At 53.0% G+C, this 20,688-nt stretch overlaps 1 protein-coding gene across 1 annotated transcript in view; it reads left to right on the forward strand.

Moving 5' to 3' along the window:
- Nucleotides 1–20,688, forward strand: part of nup214 (nucleoporin 214) — a 159,804-nt gene that overhangs the window by 51,775 nt on the left and 87,341 nt on the right. Inside the window, 5 exon segments of the mRNA XM_085965133.1 lie at nt 6,660–6,724; nt 10,319–10,414; nt 13,057–13,206; nt 16,671–16,829; nt 19,753–19,856. Coding sequence (XP_085821259.1) covers nt 6,660–6,724; nt 10,319–10,414; nt 13,057–13,206; nt 16,671–16,829; nt 19,753–19,856 — 574 coding nt within the window.

Genomic DNA, 20,688 nt, shown 5'->3' on the forward strand with positions numbered 1-20,688 from the left:
AGGATAAATTAGGGCAGGTGACCAAAAGCTTGGTCAAAGAGGTAGGTTTTAAGAAGCGTCATAAAGGAGGAAAGAGAGTAACGTCAACAGTAATGTCTAATGGCCTTTTATTCTCTCCCCCCCCACCTCACCCCAATCACCCTCACATTTCAGTTCTATTCCTGAGCGCGCATGTATTGAGGAATGACCCTGCCTGGTTGCAGCGCCTTCCTGCAGCAACTCTTCAATGACGGAGTAAATCCCCCGTGACCACACCATCCCAGTGCTCAACGTGGCTCAGGTCTATTCACAGGCAGAAGCGTCATAACGGCACAGAAGGAGGCCATTCGGCCCATCGAGTCCGTGCCGGCTCTCTGTAGAGCAATCCAGTCAGTCCCATTCCCCCGCTCTATCCCCGTAACCCTGCAAGTTTATTTTCCTCAAGTGCCTATCCAGTCTCCCCTTGAAAACATCGAGTGTCTCCGCTTCCACCACTTCCGTCGGCAGCGAGTTCCAGGTCATCACCACTCGCTGTGTAAAAACGTTTTTCCTCACATCCCCCCTGTATCTCTTGCCCAAAACCTTAAATCTGTGTCCCCTAATCCCTGTACCATCAACTAGTGGGAACAGCTTTTCCCCGTCTAGCCTATCCAAACCCGTCATAATCTTGTACACCTCTATCAAATCACCCCTCAACCTCCTTTGCTCTAATGAAAACAAATCCAGCTTCTCCAACCTGTCCTTATAGCTAAGATCCCCCATCCCCGGAACCATTCTGGTAAATCTCCTCTGCACCCTCTCAAGGGCCTTCACATCCTTCCTAAAGTGTGGTGACCAGAACTGGACGCAATACTCCAGTTGTGGCCTAATTAGCGCTTTATAAAGGTTCAGCATAACTTCTCTACTTTTGTACTCAATACCTCTGTTTATGAAGCCCAAGATCCCATATGCCTCTCCCTGTTCCTTCTGCCAAAATGCATCACATCACACTTCTCTATTAAATCCCATCTGCCACTTGTCTGCCCATTCTGCTAGCCTTTCTATGTCCTGTTGCACTCGATTGGTGTCATCCTCACTGTTTGCCACACCCCCAAGTTTGGTGTCATCAGCAAATTTAGAAATTCTACTTGTATTCCAATATCCAGGTCATTTATATATATCAAAAAAAGCAGTGGCCCCAGCACTGACCCTTGGGGAACACCACAGTCTACCATCCTGCAGTCTGAAAAACGGCCATTTACCATAACTCACTGTTTTTTGTCCTTAAGCCAATTCCTTATTCAAGCTGCCACTGACCCACCTATTCCATGAGCCTTGATTTTGTTAACCAGCCTTCTATGTGGTACTTTGTCAAACGCCTTCCAAAAACCCATGTAGCAAACATCCATTGCATTCCCTTCATCAATCCTCCCTGTTACTTCATCAAAAAATTCAATTAGTCAAACACGATCTGCCTTTTACAAATCTGTGTTGGCTCTCCTTAATTAGCTTAAACCTCTCCAAGTGCCTGTTGATTTTTCCCTTTATTATTGTTTCTAAAACTTTACCCACCACTGATGTTAAACTGACCGGCCTGTAGTTACTAGGATTGTCCTTGCACCCTTTCTTGAACAATGGTGTCACATTTGCTATTTTGCAATCCTCAGGCACCTCCCCCGCATCTCAGGTAGATTGGAAAATTATGGCAAGCCCTTCCGCTATCTCCTCCCCCAATTCCCTTAGCAACCTGGGATGCAAACCATCTGGACCAGGCAACTTATCCACTGTAAGCATACCCAGCCTTTCTAGTACATCCTATTTATCAATTTTCACCCCTTCCATTGCTTCTATCTTTTCCACTTCTACCGATACTTTGTCAGCATCCACCTCCTTAGTAAACACCGATACAAAGTACTCATTGAGTATTCTAGCCTTGCCCTGTGCCTCTAAGCATATATCACCTTCTTTGTCCCTAATAGGCCCCACCCCGCCTCTTACTACCCGCTTACTGTTTACATGTCCTCTTGAGCATCCCTGATTATAATCGCTCAACCTTTGGTGGCCGTGCCTTAGAAACATAGAAAAATAGGAGCAGGAGTAGGCCATTCGGCCCTTCGAGCCTGCTCCACCATTCAATATGATCATTTCTGATCCTCTATCTCAATACCATATTCCCGCTCTCTCCCTATACCCCTTGACGCCTTTTGCGTCTAGAAATCTATCTATCTCCTCCTTAAATATATTCAGTGACTTGGCCTCCACAGCCTTTGTGGTAGAGAATTCCACAGGTTCACCACCCTCTGAGTGAAGAAATTTCTCCTCATCTCAGTCCTAAATGTCCTACCCTGTATCCTGAGACTGTGACCCCTCGTTCTAGACCCCCCCCAGCCAGGGGAAACATCCTCCCTGCATCCAGTCTGTCTAGCCCTGTCAGAATTTTATACGTTTCAATGAGATCCCCTCTCATTCTTCTAAACTCTAGTGAATACAGGCCTAGTCGACCCAATCTCTCCTCATATGACAGTCCTGCCATCCCAGGAATCAGTCTGGTGAACCTTCGCTGCACTCCCTCTATGACAAGTATATCCTTTCTTGGGTAAGGAGACCAAAACTGCACACAGTACTCCAGGTGTGGTCTCACCAAGGCCCTGTATAACTGTAGTGAGACATCCTTGCTCCTGTACTCAAATCCTCTTGCAATGAAGGCCAACATACCATTTGCCTTCCTAACTGCTTGCTGCATCTGCATGTTTGCTTTCAGTGATTGGTGTACAAGGACACCCAGGTCCCTTTGTACATCAACATTTCCCAATCTATCACCATTTAAAAAATACACTGCCTTTCTGTTTTTCCTACCGAAGTGGATAACTTCACATTTATCCACTCAACTTGTCTAAGTCGCTTTGAAGCCTCTTTGCATCCTCCTCACAACTCGCAATCCCACCTAGTTTCGTGTCGTCAGCAAACTTGGAAATATTACTTTTGGTTCCCTCATCCAAATCATTGATATATATTGTGAATAGCTGGGGCCCAAGCACTGATCCCTGCGGTACCCCACTAGTCACCGCCTGCCACCCTGAAAAAGACCCATTTATTCCTACTCTGTTTCCTGTCTGTTAACCAATTTTCAATCCATGCCAGTATATTACTCCCAATCCCATGTGCTTTAATTTTTGCACACTAGCCTCTTATGTGGGACCTTATCAGAGGCCTTCTGAAAATCCAAATACACCACATCCACTGGTTCTCCCTTATCTATTCTACCAGTTACATCCTCAAAAAACTCCAGTAGGTTTGTCAAACACGATTTCCCTTTCATAAATCCATGTTGACTTTGTCTAATCCCATTGATATTTTCTAAGTGTCTTGTTATCACATCCTTCATAATAGACTCTAGCATTTTCCCGACTACTGATGTTAGGCTGTAGTTCCCTGTTTTCTCTCTCCCTCCTTTTTTAAATAGTGGGGTTACATTTGCCACCCTCCAATCTGCAGGAACTGTTCCATAATCTATAGAATTTTGGAAGATGACAATCAATGCATCCACTATTTCTTTTAGTACTCTGGTTTGCAGATTATCAGGCCCTGGGGATTTATCGCCTTTCAGTCCCATTAATTTCTCCAGCACTATTTTTTTATTAATACTAATTTCCTTTAATCAACCTTTGGTGGCCGTGCCTTCTCTTGCCTGAGGCCCCCATCTCTGGAATTCCCTGCCTAAATCTCTCCGCCTCGCTACCTCTCTTTCCTCCTTTAAGACGCTCCTTAAAACCTACCTCTTTGACCAAGCTTTTGGTCATCTGCCTAATTTATCCTTATGTGGCTTGGTGTCAAATTTTTTGTCATAAAATACTCCTGTGCAGCACTTTGGGACATTTTACTATGTTAAAGGCACTATATAAATACAAGTTGTTGTTGTGATGAAAGATTTTTGGGTTCCCTTTTATGTTAACAGCCATTCTACTCATATTCTCTCTTTGCCAATCTTATTTTCATCTTCCCTTCCCCTCACAACTTACTGTATTTGGTCTGATTCTTCCTTGAAGAATTCACCTGACATTCATCATACACCCTCTTTTTTTGTTTCTTCTTCCTCTTCTCTATCTCCCTCATCATCCAAGGAGCCCTTGCTTTGGTTCCCTTACCCTTCCCTCTTGTTGGAATGTACCTAGCCTGTACTTGGAACATCTCCTCCTTAAAGATCACCCATTGCTCCGTTACAGTTTTTCCTGTCAGCCTTTGGTTCCATTTTACTCTGGCTAGATCCTTTCGCATCCCATTGAAGTTAGCCCTATTCCAGTTTAGAAGTTCCACTCTAGATTGTTCCTTGCTCCTCTCCATTGCTAATCTAAATCTTATGATACGATGATCACTCGTACCCAAGTGTTCTCCCACAGACACTTGGTCGACCTGGCCCACCTCATTCCCCAGCACCAGATCCAGCAGTGCCTCCTTCCTCGTTGGGCCAAGAACATACTGGTCAAGGAAATTCTCCTGAACACATTTCAGAAATTCCTCCCCTTCCTTTCCCTTTACCCTAACATTATCCCAATCGATATTTGGGTAATTGAAGTCCCCCACTATCACCAAGAACACCAGCTTTTATATATATGTAAAGGAGAAAAAATTGCAGGGATGTGGGGAAAGAGCGGGGTAGTGAGACTAACTGGATTGCTCTTCGAAAGAGCCGTCGCAGACTCGATGGGCCGAATGGCCCCTTCTGTGCTGTACTATTCTATGATTCTTTCTTGCCATCTTTTTTTTTCTTTATTTTTCCCTCTCACGATCTCTCTTTCTCTCACGCGCGCTTTCTCACATTTTTTTCTTTTTTTCCCCTCTGTCTTTCTGTCTGTCTTTCCAGTCTGTGGCTCCTTCCATGTATTGTGTGGTATTTTCGTGGCCTTACAATTTAGTTATCTCCAGCACCCTCGGGTACTGATAGGATTTTTGTATTGTAGCTTCTTTTCTACATCTGAAAAATAGTCCTTGAAAGATTGCAGCCCTCTATTTTCCGCCCTTGAAAGTTGCGCTTCAGAAACATAGAAACATAGAAGATAGGAGCAGGAGTAGGCCATTCGGCCCCTCGAGCCTGCTCCGCCATTCAATGAGATCATGGCTGATCATCCAAATTCAGTACCCTGTCCCTGCCTTCTCCCCATATCCCTTGATCCCTTTAACCTTAAGAAATATATCCAACTCTTTCTTGAATATATTTAATGAACTGGCCTCCACTGCCCTCTGTGGCAGAGAATTCCACAGGTTCACCACTCTCTGGGTGAAGAAATTCCTCCTCATTTCAGTCCTAAACGTCCTACCCCTTATCCTTAGACTATGACCCCTGGTTCTGGACTCCCCGACCATCGGGAACATCCTTGCAGCATCTAGTCTGTCTAGGCCTGACAGAATTTTATAGGTTTCGATGAGATCCCCTCTCAATCTTCTAATCTCCAGTGAGTATAAGCCCAATCGACACAATCTCTCCTCATACGTCATTCCTGCCATCCCAGGTATCAGCTGCACTCCTTCCATGGCAGTCCTTTGCTTCGTTCCAATTGAAAGCGCATTCGTCCAACTACTTCTGACATCCATTTGTAAGCTTATCGAAGTCGAGGGCGAGGCTTGCGGAACACGTTGTCTCTTCTTAGGCAGTCCCTCGGAACCAAGGATGACTTGCTTCCACATTAAAAATGAGTTCCCAGGTGACTGATGAGCCCGATACGGGACCTACAGTCTCTGTCACAGGTGGGGCAGACGGTGGTTGAAGGGGCGGGTGGTGGGGTGCTTGGGTTGACGTGCGCTCCTTCCGCTGCCTGCGCTTGGCTTCCGCTTGCTACCGGCGAAGAGACTCGAGGTGTTCGGCGCCTTCCCGGATGCTTCTCCTCCACTTTGTGTGGTCTTGGGCTAGGGATTCCCAGGTGTCGGTGGGGATGTTGCACTTTTTCAGGGAGGCTTTGAGGGTGTCCTTGAAGCGTTTCCTCTGCCCACCTGGGGCTCCCTTGCCGTGCCGGAGCTCCGAGTAGAGCGCTTGTTTTGGGAGTCTCGTATCGGGCATGCGGACTGTGTGACCCGTCCATCGGAGCTGATCGAGCGTGGTCAAAGCTTCGATGCTGGGGATGTTGGCCTGAGCAAGAACACTGACGTTGGTGCGCCTATCCTGCCAATGGATTTGCAGGATCTTGCGGAGGCAGCGTTGGTGGTACCTCTCCAGTGCTTTAAGGTGCCTGCTGTACATGGTCCATGTCTCTGAGGCATACAGCAGGGCGGGTATCACTGCTGCTCTGTAGACCATGAGCTTAGTGCCGGGTTTGAGGTCCTGGTCTTCAAACACTCTCTTCCTCAGATGACCGAAGGCTGCACTAGCACACAGTTACACGTTGTCTATTGTCAATGGGAGTGGGCTGAATCTCGCACTTTGTGCTTAAGTTTTATTGCTCTTGTGTCTGAGGAGTTCCAGGTATTGGTCTCTGTCCCGAAGGTGTGGGGCTGATCCATCCCACAGCGAAGAAGGGGGAAGCAGTGTGTGAGCTGCCTCAGGCGTGTCCATGCACCCTGGACTTGTGGGATTTTTACTATCCCGTGGTATAGAGCGGTGTCTGGAGAGATCTGGGAGAAAGTTGGAGTGGGATGGGGAAATGGAAGAAAAATCGTAAATGTACATAAAAACCGTGCAGTTTTTAATCTTTGTCTCTTTCTCCCTGTAGCCGCGGTCCGAAGTGCATTGGGCACTGCCGCTGTCCCCCCTGTTCCAAAGACTTGCCCAACCCAGGTAAGCGTACGGATGGCACCAGCCATCGCTGTTAATTGTACTTGTGTATCGGAATTGAATGTTAATTGTATGCAGCTGGTGGGATTTAATTGGGGACTGTCTTGCTCTTACATATAAATGGGAGTAGGCTGGGGAAGGGTTGCAAGCTGATCTAAAGGGATGCACAGTATGTAATGTGTGTCTATGTGAATAAAAGGCTTGTCAGCAACTAAAGACTAGCACTCTATCCTTCACCGTGTGGCTATCTGACTTTTTCCCCAATTATGATTCAGAATTTTGGCATTTGGAGTTTACCCGATTAAATCAAATGTCAGTCGTGAAGCGGTGGCAAAGTGCAAATTACTTCAAAAAAAAAAAGAGACAGGCATTTCCCGCTGGTTCCCTTTGACCTGGACAACTGGGCGCTTCGAAAAGGGCAGGAAGCCTGGGATTCCCGCGAGCTGTCGATCTGAAGGGCCGTCCCGCAGCAAACCGCCTCTCTGACTGACCGTGTGGGGGAGGGGGTGTGCCTGTCACTGCGCAGGCCTTGAAGGGCTCGGCCAGATTTGTCTTAAGCTGCTGAGCATCATTAACCCCCCCACCCCCACCCCTTCCCTGTGCTGCAGACTCCAGTCTATTGGTGAGCAATGCCGCGGGAGAGGGATCAGTGAGCAACTGGTCGGCGCTTTGAAGCATTTTTCCAGGGTGAGGCTGTGCGATGGGTTATCTTTGTATCTCCCCCCCCCCCCCCCTCGCCTGACCCTATTGATTTATTTTTGAATGTTTGTTGAGGTTGTCTAGCGTGCAGGGCTTGTGGGCGATGTTCCCTTTAAGCTGCGCAGAGCTCTGGAGGTCCCGCACAGTCGCAAAGCCGGCTTTTAAATAGAATTCTGAATGGCCCGCGCGGCTAGAAAAAAAAGTAACGGGGAGCATTGCCTGTGGGATCATTCTTAACCTGAGTGGAGTTTCCAGAGTGCAGGCATTTTTCTGCTGTTGGCAGCACTGTCCAGAGTGATATATTACAGATCCATGGGCCGCGCTTGACTGTTTGTAGTGAGAGGGAGATAGAGGAGCAAATCCGCAGGGAAATCAGAGATATGCAAGAGCTATAGAGTGATGATATTGGGGGACTTTAATTACCCAAATATTGATTGGGATATTGTTAGGGTAAAGCGAAAGGAGGGGGAGAAATTTCTGAAATGCATTCAGGAGAATCTCCTTGACCAGTATGTTCTTGGCCCAACGAGGAAGGGGGGCATTGCTGGATCTGGTGCTGGGGAATGAGATGGGCCAGGTCGACCAAGTGTCTGTGGGAGAACACTTGGGTACGAGTGATCGTCGTATCATAAGATTTAGATTAGCAATGGAGAGGAGCAATGAACAATCTAGAGTGGAACTTCTAAACTGGAATAGGGCTAACTTCAATGGGATGCAAAAGGATCTAGCCAGAGTAAAATGGAACCAAAGGCTGACGGGAAAAACTGTAATGGAGCAATGGGTGATCTTTAAGGAGGACATGTTTCAGGTACAGGCTAGGTACATTCCAACAAAAGGGAACCAAAGCAAAGGCTCCTTGGATGACGAAGGAGTTAGAGAAGATGATGAAACAAAAAAAGAGGGTGTATGATGAATGTCAGGTGAATCCAAGGAATTGGCTTAAGGACAGAAAACAGCGAGTTGTGGTAAATGGCTGTTTCTCAGACTGGAGGATGGTAAACAGTGGTGTTCCCCAAGGGTCAGTGCTGGGGCCACTGCTTTTTTTGATATATATAAATGACCTGGATATTGGAATACAGAGTAGAATTTCTAAATTTGCCGATGACACCAAACTTGGGGGTGTGGCAAACAGTGATGATACCAATCGACTGCAACAGGACATAGAAAGACTAGCAGAATGGGCAGACAAGTGGCAGATTGAATTTAATGAAGAGAAGTGTGAGGTGATGCATTTTGGCAGAAGGAACAGTGAGAGGCAATATACACTTAATGGCACAGTTTTAAAGAGTGTGCAGGGGCAGAGGGACCTGGGAGTTAATCTGCATAGGTCCCTGAAGGTGGCGGGACATATTGAGAGAGTGGTTAGCAAAGCATATGGGATCTTGGGCTTCATAAATAGAGGTATTGAGTACAAAAGTAGAGAAGTTATGCAGAACCTTTATAAAGCGCTGGTTAGGCCACAACTGGAGTATTGCGTCCAGTTCTGGTCACCACACTTTAGGAAGGATGTGAAGGCCCTTGAGAGGGTGCAGAGGAGATTTACCAGAATGGTTCTGGGGATGGGGGATCTTAGCTACAAGGACAGGTTGGAGAAGCTGGATTTGTTTTCATTAGAGCAAAGGAGGTTGAGGGGTGATTTGCTAGAGGTGTACAAGATTATGATGGGTTTGGATAGGCTAGACGGGGAAAGGCTGTTCCCACTAGTTGATGGTACAAAGACTAGGGGACACAGATTTAAGGTTTTGGGCAAGAGATACAGGGGGATGTGAGGAAAAACTTTTTTACGCAGCGAGTGGTGAGGACCTGGAACTCGCTGCAGATGGAAGTGGTGGAAGCGGAGACACTCGGTGTTTTCAAGGGGAGACTGGATGGGCACTTGAGGGAAATAAACTTGCAGGGCTACGGGGATAGAGGGGGAGAATTGGACTGACTGGATTGATCTTCAGAGAGCCGGCCCGGACTCGATGGGCCGAATGGCCTCCTTCTGTGCCTCTATGACTCTATAACCAGTGCTGCAGTGCTCTGTGCGTCGCAGCGACTAGTCACCATCCTGTCACTAGCAGAAACTATGCATTTCAGTGGACGTACTGTTGCAGTTTCCTGCTTGTGCCACTGGAGGGCCACTGAAGCATTGAGCTGACAGACAAAATTTAGTTTGTGCATCATGGACGCTTCCGTTGACTGTCTCCGCAGAAAATGAGTGCCTCGCGAGCGTGAGGTAAATGAAACCGTTGGGAAGGTGTCAGCAGCCTAAACCAGGCGCCTGGTGTCCTGCGATCATCCTCAGTGCGCATCAGGAATACCTTGCCGGCTGGTGCGGTGGGTGCTGAGCAATGTTGCTTTTAAGCTGTGTGGCCGTTAGCGCTCTGCAGCTCCCGTGCAACCGGCTCACCGGCCGCGCAGCAAACCCCCCCACCCCGAAATTTTTTTTTAGAGAGCACATTGGTGCTGACTCTCTGCATTGCATTCAAGAGGGATTTGAACCGGTTCCTGACTGGGGCAGAGATTGTATCCCATAGAAGGCGAGTGTCTTTACAAACAGCACTGGGTCCATGTGATCTCTTGGACTGGGTTCGATTGCCTGAGGGGGTTGGAGAGCAATTTCCCACCGTCTTTTTTTCCCTTTCGTTTTTTTTGCAGGACATTACATGGCTGTGGAGGGTGGGGGCGGAGTGGATGGAAGGAGGAAGTGTCTGGCCGCGATGCTCCGGCCATCAGGAGTGTGGGGCATGCTCGACGGACCAGCTGGCCTTTACCAGCCCGTCGGTTTTGTGTGTTAATAGGGGCCCTCTCCCTGTCTTGCCTTGATTGCCACCACAAAGGACCTGCGCTTCCGATTTATTCTAGGTGTATTTAGCGGCGGATGCTATTACAGATCGCTTTGTCTTTTCTCTTCAGACCTCCGCGCCCTTGAATCAGTCCGTGGCCGATCTGGAGAAGCAGCTGCAACAACAGCCGACTTTAGACCCGGTCATGATGGGAATCATGGAGGAGGTGAGAGCGGCGGCTGTGAAATGTCTGGCGAAACCCCCGTTCAACGGGAACTGAAGCAACTTCTCACTTGATCTTTTTCGCACCGATCCGTATTCAGTTTTGCACCTTCATCGACTACAAGCTGCTCGGTGATTTTTGTGTTCGACCCCATGACCCATGTGCTCATCAGCTGATTAAAGGCCATCGCACAGGCATTGAACGAGCTCAGTTACATTGCGACATCAGCAACATTGTCATTCGAACATAGAGCTTTGGAACTAACTCGCACCAAGTCCCGTTCACCCATCGCCCCCTGTGCTTGCTGACCTACACTGGCTCCCGGTCCGGCAGCGCCTCGATTTAAAAGAATTCTCATCCTTGTGTTCAAATCCCTCCATGGCCTCCTCCTCCTCCTCCTCCCTATCTCTAACCTCCTCCAGCCCTACAACCAATGTTATCTTTAAGGGGCTGCGCGGCCCATTCAAAATACTGTGCATGCGCCGTTTCTCCTATTTAAAAGCCAGTGAGCCGGCTGCGTGGGAGCTGCAGAGCGCTGCATGGCTGCGCAGCTTAGAGGGAACATTGCCTACAACCCCACCCCCCCCCCCGAGATCGCTGCGCTCCTCCAATTCTGGCCTCTTGCGCACCCTCTACTATTGGTGGCCGTGCCTTCAGCTGCCAAGACCCTAAGCTCTGGAATTCCCTCCCTAAACCTTTCCGTCTCTCTTTCCTCCTTTTAAGAAGCTCCTTAAAACTGACCTCTTTGACCTCACCTGTCCTAATATTTCCTTATGTGGCTCGGTGTCAAATTTTGTCTGATAATCGCTCCTGTGAAGCCCCTTGGGACGTTTTACTACATTAAAGGCGCTAAATAAATGTAAGTTGTTGGTGTTGGTTATTAAAATGAACTGTTCTGCGTTCTTGTAAAAAGAAAGACTTGCATTTCTATAGCGCCTTTCACGACCTCAGGACGTCCCAAAGCGCTTTACAGCCAATGAAGTACTTTTGAAGTGTAGTCCCTGTTGTAATGTAGGAAACGCAGCAGCCAATTTGCACACAGCAAGATCCCACAAACAGCTGCGTGATAGTGACCAGATAATTTTTGTTCAGTGTTGATTGAGGGATCAATATTGGCCCCAGGACACTGGGGAGAACTCCCCTGCTCTTCTTCGAAATAGTGGCCGTGGGATCTTTTATGCCCATCTGAGAGGGTAGACGGGGCATCGGTTTAACGTCTCATTTGAAAGACGGCACCTCCGACAATGCCGCACTCCCTCAGCGCTGCACTGGGAGTGTCGGTCTAGATTTTATGCTCAAGTCTCTGGAGTGGGGTTTGAACCCACAAACCTTTGATACTGAGATTGTTATCCGCTGAGCCACGGCTGACACTTTTTGTCATTATTCAGTTTGTGCCCGACCCCTAGTTGATCTCCGAGCAACGCGAATGGTAACGGCCGTTCCGAGTTTCCATACGGGTGGGCAGTGCATCCTGGCTACCTGTTCAGGTGGATGTAAAAGATCCCAGAACACTATTTCGAAGAAGAGCAGGGGTGTCCTGGCCAATATTTATCCCTCAACCAACATCACTAAAACAGATTACCTGGTCATTATCTCATTGTTTGTGGAATCTTGCTTGTTTTTTTTATTCGTTCATGGGATGTGGGCGTCGCTGGCAAGGCCGGCATTTATTGCCCATCACTAGTTGTCCTCGAGAAGGTGGTGGTGAGCCGCCTTCTTGAACCGCTGCAGTCCGTGTGGTGAAGGTGCTCCCACAGTGCAGTTAGGGAGGGAGTTCCAGGATCGTGACCCAGCGACGATGAAGGAACGGCTGATATATTTCCAAGTCAGGATGGTGTGTGACTTGGAGGTGGTGGTGTTCCCAGGCGCCTGCTGCTCTTGTTCTAGGTGGTAGAGGGCCGCGGGTTTGGGAGGTGCTGTCGAAGATTTGCTTGTGCAACTTGGCTGCTGTGTTGCACTACATTACAACGGCAGCTTTAACGAGAACAACTAGTAAAACGTCCCAAGGAGCTTCACCGAGCCACATAAGGAAACTCTCTTTTAACCGGCACCTAAATCTCTGTTAACCGGCAAAATTCAGGAGTAGGTTCAGGTAAGTTTTACTTCATATTAGTGGCAGTTCCTGGATCTGTGGCCGTGTAACTGGGGTTCGTGCACTTGTTGCTAAGCAACAGGGATGCTTGGTCTGGGGCCGGAGTTCCTGCACCTGTTGCTAAGCAACAGGGAAGCCTGGATTTGTTGCTGTGTACGGAGCTCTCGTACCTTTTAACTGTACCACTCTGTAATCCGGACTTTTTGATAAACTGGCACCACGCCGGTCCCGTTGGTGCCGGATAATAAAGAGTTTCCTGTATTAGGACAGGTGACCAATAGCTTGGTGAAAGAGGTGGATTTTAAGAAGCATCTTAAAGGAGAGAGAGAGAGGTTTGGGGAGGGAATTCCAGAGCTTTAGGCCTAGGCAGCTGAAGGCACGGCCTCCTATGTAGTAAAACGTCCCTGGCGCAACAGGTTCTTCATTGGCTGTAATTGGGCTGAAGATGTGAGAAGAACGAAAAGTTCCATTTTTATTTTCCTTATCTGTCATAAGTCTTTTTGTTTGGAAAGTGCCTCCTCCGGAACGCTAACACATTGTGCTCTTTGCATAGATTGCTCTCTTTCAGAAGGAGCTGGACGACTTGAAGATGCGCACGGCAAGTGCCAACTTTGAGGTTGGCAGCACCAAGGAGATGAGCCACCTGAAGTTTGATGCTGAGACGCTCCATACCTTCCTGTTGGAGATCAAGGAGACCACTGAGGCAAGTGGAGACCGAGGTCATAGGCTAATTCGTCAACGTGGCGAGTTTAATGGCCCTCGCCGATGCTCATGTGTAAATTGTCCAGTAACTTGTGGCGAGGAAGCGATACCCCGTGAATTGCTAATCGCCACAAGCCTCACGGAAACGGCCGCTTGCCCTCGACCTCCTCGTGAGTGTCAAGACGTTGCTGCATTTGCACATTAATTGCCAATTAATCCCGCCGCAGAAAGTTAGGGCTGGTACCTAATAGCGGAAGTACCTTTTCAACGACGGGATTCATGTTCCTGCAGTGCCAATTAACCTCTCCAGCCCAGAAACTGAACAATTTAATCTGTGGAATCTCATTCCTACAGGTAGTAAATTGTTGATAGAAATGTTTTAGTTTTTTTTCTTATTTATATGCGGGGGGGTGTTGCGCTGTGCTTCGGACGGGAAACCCGGAAGTCTGGGTTTAACATCAATGCGCCTGCTGTAAGCGGTGCAGACTACTTTGTGAGATACTGTAGGTGACAGATTCCCTTCGTGTTTTAATGTGTCTGATCAACACTTGGAGCTCTCTTGCATTTGTCATGGACAGAAAGACGTTTCTAAGTACCTTACATGGTGAAGGGGGGCAAATAATTGTGGGTGGAGGGTGGGGTGGAAATGGGTGAGCAGTAGGGCTGGCTGGGGGCTTTGATCTTGGTCATGGGACAGGTGTGGGAAAGGATGCTCGTGGCCTGTGTCAAGGGAGGAGGCTCGGGGTGGTCTGGGCCGGGGGAGGGGGCCTGGGGTCTGGGCCGGGGGAGGGGGCCCGGGGTCTGGGCCGAGGGAGGGGGCCCGGGGACTGGGCCAGGGGAGGGGGACGGGGTCTGGGGAGGGGGCCCGGTGTCTGGGCCGAGGGAGGGGGCCCGGGGACTGGGCCAGGGGAGGGGGACGGGGTCTGGGGAGGGGGCCCGGTGTCTGGGCCGAGGGAGGGGGCCCGGGGTCTGGGCCGGGGGAGGGGGACGGGGTCTGGGCCGGGGGAGGGGGCCCGGGGACTGGGCCAGGGGAGGGGGACGGGGTCTGGGCCGGGGGAGGGGGCCCGGGGTCTGGGCCGAGGGAGGGGGCCCGGGGTCTGGGCCGGGGGAGGGGGCCCGGGGACTGGGCCAGGGGAGGGGGCCCGGGGTCTGGGCCGGGGGAGGGGGCCCGGGGTCTGGGCCGAGGGAGGGGGCCCGGGGACTGGGCCGGGGGAGGGGGCCCGGGGACTGGGCCAGGGGAGGGGGCCCGGGGTCTGGGCCGAGGGAGGGGGCCCGGGGACTGGGCCGGGGGAGGGGGCCCGGGGACTGGGCCGGGGGAGCGGGGTCTGGGCCGGGGGAGGGGGCCCGGGGACTGGGCCGAGGGAGGGGGCCCGGGGACTGGGCCGGGGGAGGGGGCCCGGGGTCTGGGCCGGGGGAGGGGGCCCGGGGACTGGGCCGGGGGAGGGGGCCCGGGGTCTGGGCCGGGGGAGGGGGCCCGGGGACTGGGCCGAGGGAGGGGGCCCGGGGTCTGGGCCAGGGGAGGGGGACGGGGTCTGGGCCGGGGGAGGGGGCCCGGGGTCTGGGCCGAGGGAGGGGGCCCGGGGTCTGGGCCGGGGGAGGGGGCCCGGGGACTGGGCCGAGGGAGGGGGCCCGGGGACTGGGCCGGGGGAGGGGGCCCGGGGTCTGGGCCGGGGGAGGGGGCCCGGGGACTGGGCCAGGGGAGGGGGACGGGGTCTGGGGAGGGGGCCCGGTGTCTGGGCCGAGGGAGGGGGCCCGGGGTCTGGGCCAGGGGAGGGGGACGGGGTCTGGGCCGGGGGAGGGGGCCCGGGGTCTGGGCCGAGGGAGGGGGCCCGGGGACTGGGCCAGGGGAGGGGGACGGGGTCTGGGGAGGGGGCCCGGGGTCTGAGCCGAGGGAGGGGGCTCGGGGTCTGGGCCGGGGGAGGGGGCCCGGGGACTGGGCCAGGGGAGGGGGACGGGGTCTGGGGAGGGGGCCCGGGGTCTGAGCCGAGGGAGGGGGCTCGGGGTCTGGGCCGAGGGAGGGGGCCCGGGGACTGGGCCGGGGGAGCGGGGTCTGGGCCGGGGGAGGGGGCCCGGGGACTGGGCCGAGGGAGGGGGCCCGGGGACTGGGCCGGGGGAGGGGGCCCGGGGACTGGGCCGGGGGAGGGGGCCCGGGGTCTGGGCCGGGGGAGGGGGCCCGGGGTCTGGGCCGAGGGAGGGGGGCCGAGGGAGGGGGCCCGGGGTCTGGGCCGAGGGAGGGGGCCCGGGGACTGGGCCGATGGAGGGGGCCCGGGGTCTGGGCCGGGGGAGGGGGCCCGGGGTCTGGGCCGAGGGAGGGGGGCCGAGGGAGGGGGCCCGGGGTCTGGGCCGAGGGAGGGGGCCCGGGGACTGGGCCGAGGGAGGGGGCCCGGGGACTGGGCCGAGGGAGGGGGCCCGGGGACTGGGCCGAGGGAGGGGGCCCGGGGACTGGGCCGAGGGAGGGGGCCCGGGGACTGGGCCGAGGGAGGGGGCCCGGGGACTGGGCTGAGGGAGGGGGCTTGGGGTCTGGGCCGAGGGAGGGTGCCCGGGGTCTGGGCCCGGGGACTGGGCCGAGGGAGGGTGCCCGGGGTCTGGGCCCGGGGACTGGGCCGAGGGAGGGTGCCCGGGGTCTGGGCCCGGGGACTGGGCCGAGGGAGGGTGCCCGGGGTCTGGGCCGAGGGAGGGGGCCCGGGGTCTGGGCCGGGGGAGGGGGCCCGGGGACTGGGCCGAGGGAGGGTGCCCGGGGTCTGGGCCCGGGGACTGGGCCGAGGGAGGGGGCCCGGGGACTGGGCCGAGGGAGGGGGCCCGGGGACTGGGCTGAGGGAGGGGGCTTGGGGTCTGGGCCGAGGGAGAGTGCCCGGGGTCTGGGCCCGGGGACTGGGCCGAGGGAGGGTGCCCGGGGTCTGGGCCGAGGGAGAGTGCCCGGGGTCTGGGCCGAGGGAGGGGGGCCGAGGGAGGGGGCCCGGGGACTGGGCCCGGGGACTGGGCCGAGGGAGGGTGCCCGGGGTCTGGGCCGAGGGAGGGGGGCCGAGGGAGGGGGCCCGGGGACTGGGCCCGGGGACTGGGCCGAGGGAGGGTGCCCGGGGTCTGGGCCGAGGGAGGGTGCCCGGGGTCTGGGCCGAGGGAGGGGGCCCGGGGTCTGGGCCCGGGGACTGGGCCGAGGGAGGGTGCCCGGGGTCTGGGCCGAGCAGCGTGCCAGGATTCTGGTCTCTGGACTAAACCTGCACTCAGCTTTACGCGATGCAGTAAGAGTTTCTTTCTCAGATTGGCCAGTGTGGAAGAGTAACTTTGCTGTTCCCTCACTGTCTATTTTCTGTGTCCGTACTAAGGCAATTTATTGAGGAATGCCGTTACAGGACACCTGGGTGTAAACTCGTTTCTTTGAGAATAATTCTCTTGGTTGGCAGTGGGTTTTATGGTGATGTGTTTGATTTGATTTTTTCTACCTCTTTTCCCTCCCTATCCCACTAGTCTCTGCACGGCGATATCGGCACCCTGAAGACTGCGATGCTGGAAGGATTCGCTGGCGTGGAAGATGCAACTACGCAGAACGAACGACACATGGACCACAATTATCTTCAGCTACTGCGCCGAAAACCCCTCGACCCGAAGAGCGAGGCACAACTTAAGGTCCGTAGCTGGATTGTACCGGTGGGCTTCAGACAATCGTACCGCACTGTCAGCCCATCGAGGCACAGCCCGCCGGGGAAATAAGCCGCAGATTCTCATCCGGGTTCAACTACTCCCTGTTTGAGTCCCTCCTCGTCAATCAAGGGCCTTTACTCTCCAGTTTGGAAGAATGAGAGATGATCTCATTATGAAACATATAAGATTCTGAGCGGGATTGACAGGGTAGATGCAGGGAGGATGTTTCCCCTGGCTGGAGAGTCCAGAACCAGGGGTCACAGTCTCAGGATTTAGATCGGCCATTTAGGACTGAGATGAGGAGGAATTTCTTCATGCAGAGGGTTGTAAATCTTTGGAATTCTCTACCCCAGAGGGCTGTGGATGCTGAATCGTTGAGTGTATTCAAGGCCGAGATCGATAGATTTTTGGACTCTAAGGGTATCGAGGGATATGGGGATCGTACGGGAAAGTGGAGTTGAGGTCGAAGATCAGCCATGATCATATTGAATGGCGGAGCAGGCTCGAGGGGCCGTATGGCCGACTCCTGCTCCTAGTTCTTATGTTTTTATAAGATTGAATCAGAGCAGGGAGAAATAATTTAGCAACTTGGCAAAAGACCAGAGGGGTGAAGGGGAGATTTTTTTTTAATGCAGCAAGCTGTTGTGATCTAGAATGTGCTGCCTGAAAGACGGTGGAAGCAGATTCAATAGTGACTTTCAAAAGGGAATTGGAGAAATAGTTGAAAAGGAAAAAAATTGGCGGCGAAAGAGCAGGGGGGAGTGGGACTAATTGGAGAGCTCTTTCAGAGAGCCGGCACAGACACGATGGGCCGAATGGTGTCCTTCTGTGCTGTAAGATTCTATTCCTGGAAAACGTTTGTTTGGAGATGTGATTGTGCCGCTGAGTATATCCAGTCCCAACTCCAAAAGATTCAACGCCTAGAGCACAGGCTAATCAGATGTTTGTACATCTGCACAACACCAGCCAGTGAGTCAGCAGGGTTCTTCTAACTGAAGACTCTGTTTGAAATAAAGCCACAGACTTCTCCGTGAGGCCCCGGGCCGAATCTGCAGCGTCGCGGCCAGTTCTGCTGACAGGGTGAGATGGCGGAGGCTCGTGTGGAGCACCAACACTGGCGTGGGCCGGTCGGGCCGAATGGCCTGTTTCTGTGCTGTATATTCTGTGTAATTCCAGGTGATTTGATACTCGGGTTTAGATTATATTTTGCTGGGATGCTCACAGGAGCTTGTGCGATGGCGAGCTGCTCCTCCCCAGCGTCGGTGGCAAGCATCGCCTCGGGGAGCTTTGTGCTTCCGGATTGCGAGAGCGCCGCAGACGTGCTGTGTTTTCTGAGCCGGCGCAGGTGATCGCGCTGAATTGCTCGTTCGGTAAAGGGAGTGCTTCAAGTAATTGGGATTGAGACCTGACCCCAGACAAGGAACGTGTTTTAGGCTTGTGCATTAATCAGTTTAAAACCTCCAGGACCTCTGCGGAATGGTTTGATTGATGAGGAAGATAAGCTGCTGACATCCTGCGGACCGTAGCTGCTGCTGCCGCTCAGTCAGTGGGAAACATTCACTCCCCGACTCCACTTAAACTGAGGTCTGGAGCCAGCATCTGACTCCGAGCGTCAGGAGGCACCACCTCCTGTTCACCTCTCGTTCTTTCGCAAATTATCACCAATCTATCACTTCTGGCCACCGACCCACTGGCCAGAGGAAGCAGATTCTCCCTGCTTGCTCTATCAAAACCCCTCACATTTGAACACCTCTACTAACTCAGAGAATCATCGAAATTTACGGCAAAGAAGGAGGCCATTCGGCCCATCGTGTCTGTGCCGGCCGACAAAGAGCTATCCAGCCTAATCCCGCTTTCCAGCACTTGGTCCGTAGCCCTGCAGGTGACGGCACTTCAAGCGCATATCCAAGCACTTTTTAAATGTGATGAGGGTCTCTGCCTCTACCACCCTTTCAGGCAGTGAGTTCCAGACCCCCACCACCCTCTGGATGAAAGAAGTTCTCAACTCCCCTCTAATCCTTCCACCAATTACTTTAAATCTATGCCCCCTGGTTATTAACCTCTCTGCTAAGGGAAATAGGCCCCTCATAATTTTATACACCTCAATCAAGTCTCCCCTCAGCCTCCTCTGTTCCACAGAAAATAACCCCAGCCTATCCAGTCTTTCCTCAAAGCTAAAATTCTCCAGTCCTGGCAATATCCTCGTAAATCTCCTCCATTCCCCCTCTAGTCCAATCTCATCCTTCCTGTAATGTGTTGACCAGAACTGCACGCAGTATTCTAGCTGCGGCCTAATTAGTGTTTTATACAGTTCAAGCATAACCTCCCTGCTCTTATATTCTATGCCTCAGCTAATAAAGGCAAGTATCCCGTATTCCTTCTTAACCACCTTATCTACCTGGCCTGCCTACCTTCGGAGATCTATGGACATGCACTCCAAGGTCCCTCTGATCCTCTGCACTTCAGTGTCCTACCATTTAATGTGTGTTCCCTTGCCTTGTTCGCCCTCCCCAAATGCATTACCTCACACTTCTCCGGATTGAATTCCATTTGCCACTTACCACCTGATGAGTCCATTGATATCTTCCTGCGGCCTACAGCTTCCTTCTTCATTACCCACCGCACGGCCCATTTTAGTAGCTCCCCTTGACCACCTCTGCTCGAAGGAGAACAATCTCAGCTTCTCCAAGCTCGCCACATAACTGAGCTGATAGCTGGTGGTATCCTGGTAAACCTCCTCTAACCTCTCCAGGACACCCTTCCTAAAGCGTGGCGAGGGTCACATGATTTACCGAACTCGTGCAGTTGTCGGCTCTTTTATATTTACTGCCGAGCGTTTTTTCTTGCTCTAGAAAGTTGATTGGGGGGAAAAACATAAAAGTAACGTACAGGACTCTTTGGCTTGCAGGAAATTCGCCGTTTACATCAGTATGTGAAGTTTGCAGTACGGGATGTTAATGATGTGTTGGATATGGAATGGGAGCAATACCAGGAAAAGAACAAGAAACACAAGTAAGTGGGTCTCGGCACAGAGCTTGGAAATGTGCCTCGGCTTTAGAATACGGTGCCGGCCGTGGCTCAGTGGCTAGCATGCTCTTCTGAGTCAGAAGGTCGTGGGTTTAAGTCCGCGCTCCAGAGACTTGAGCGCAGAAGCTAGGCTGAGGGAGCGCTGCACTGTCGGAGGGGCAGTACTGAGGGAGTGCTGCACTGTCGGAGGGGCAGTACTGAGGGAGTGCTGCACTGTCGGAGGGGCAGTACTGAGGGAGTGCTGCACTGTCGGAGGGGCAGTACTGAGGGAGTGCTGCACTGTTGGAGGGGCAGTACTGAGGGAGTGCCGCACTTTTGGAGGGGCAGTACTGAGGGAGTGCCGCTCTGTCGGAGGGGCAGTACTGAGGGAGCGCCGCACTGTCGGAGGGGCAGTACTGAGGGAGCGCCGCACTGTCAGAGGGGCAGTATTGAGGGAGCGACGCACTGTCGGAGGGGCAGTACTGAGGGAGAGCCGCACTGTCGGAGAGGCAGTACTGAGGGAGCGCCGCACTGTCGGAGGGGCAGTACTGAGGGAGCGCTGCACTGTCGGAGGGGCAGTACTGAGGGAGCGCCGCACTGTCGGAGGGGCAGTGCTGAGGGAGCGCCGCACTGTCGGAGGGGCAGTACTGAGGCAGTGAGTTCTTGATGTCTTGAGGTCGTGAAAACCGCTATATAAATGCAAGTACTCTCTTTAAATTGGGATTGACCCAGACATTGCCCGTGAGCCCCTGTTATCTGACCCTTGAAGCTGTATTTGTGCCCTAGTGTTTGTATGTTTTCCTGTTGAATGCACCATTATTTGAGTTGTGGGACTGGA

This window comes from Somniosus microcephalus, chromosome 23, assembly GCF_052327205.1.
Source record: "Somniosus microcephalus isolate GS21.2 chromosome 23, FLI_Smic_1.0, whole genome shotgun sequence".
Classification (NCBI taxonomy): Eukaryota; Metazoa; Chordata; class Chondrichthyes; order Squaliformes; family Somniosidae; genus Somniosus; species Somniosus microcephalus.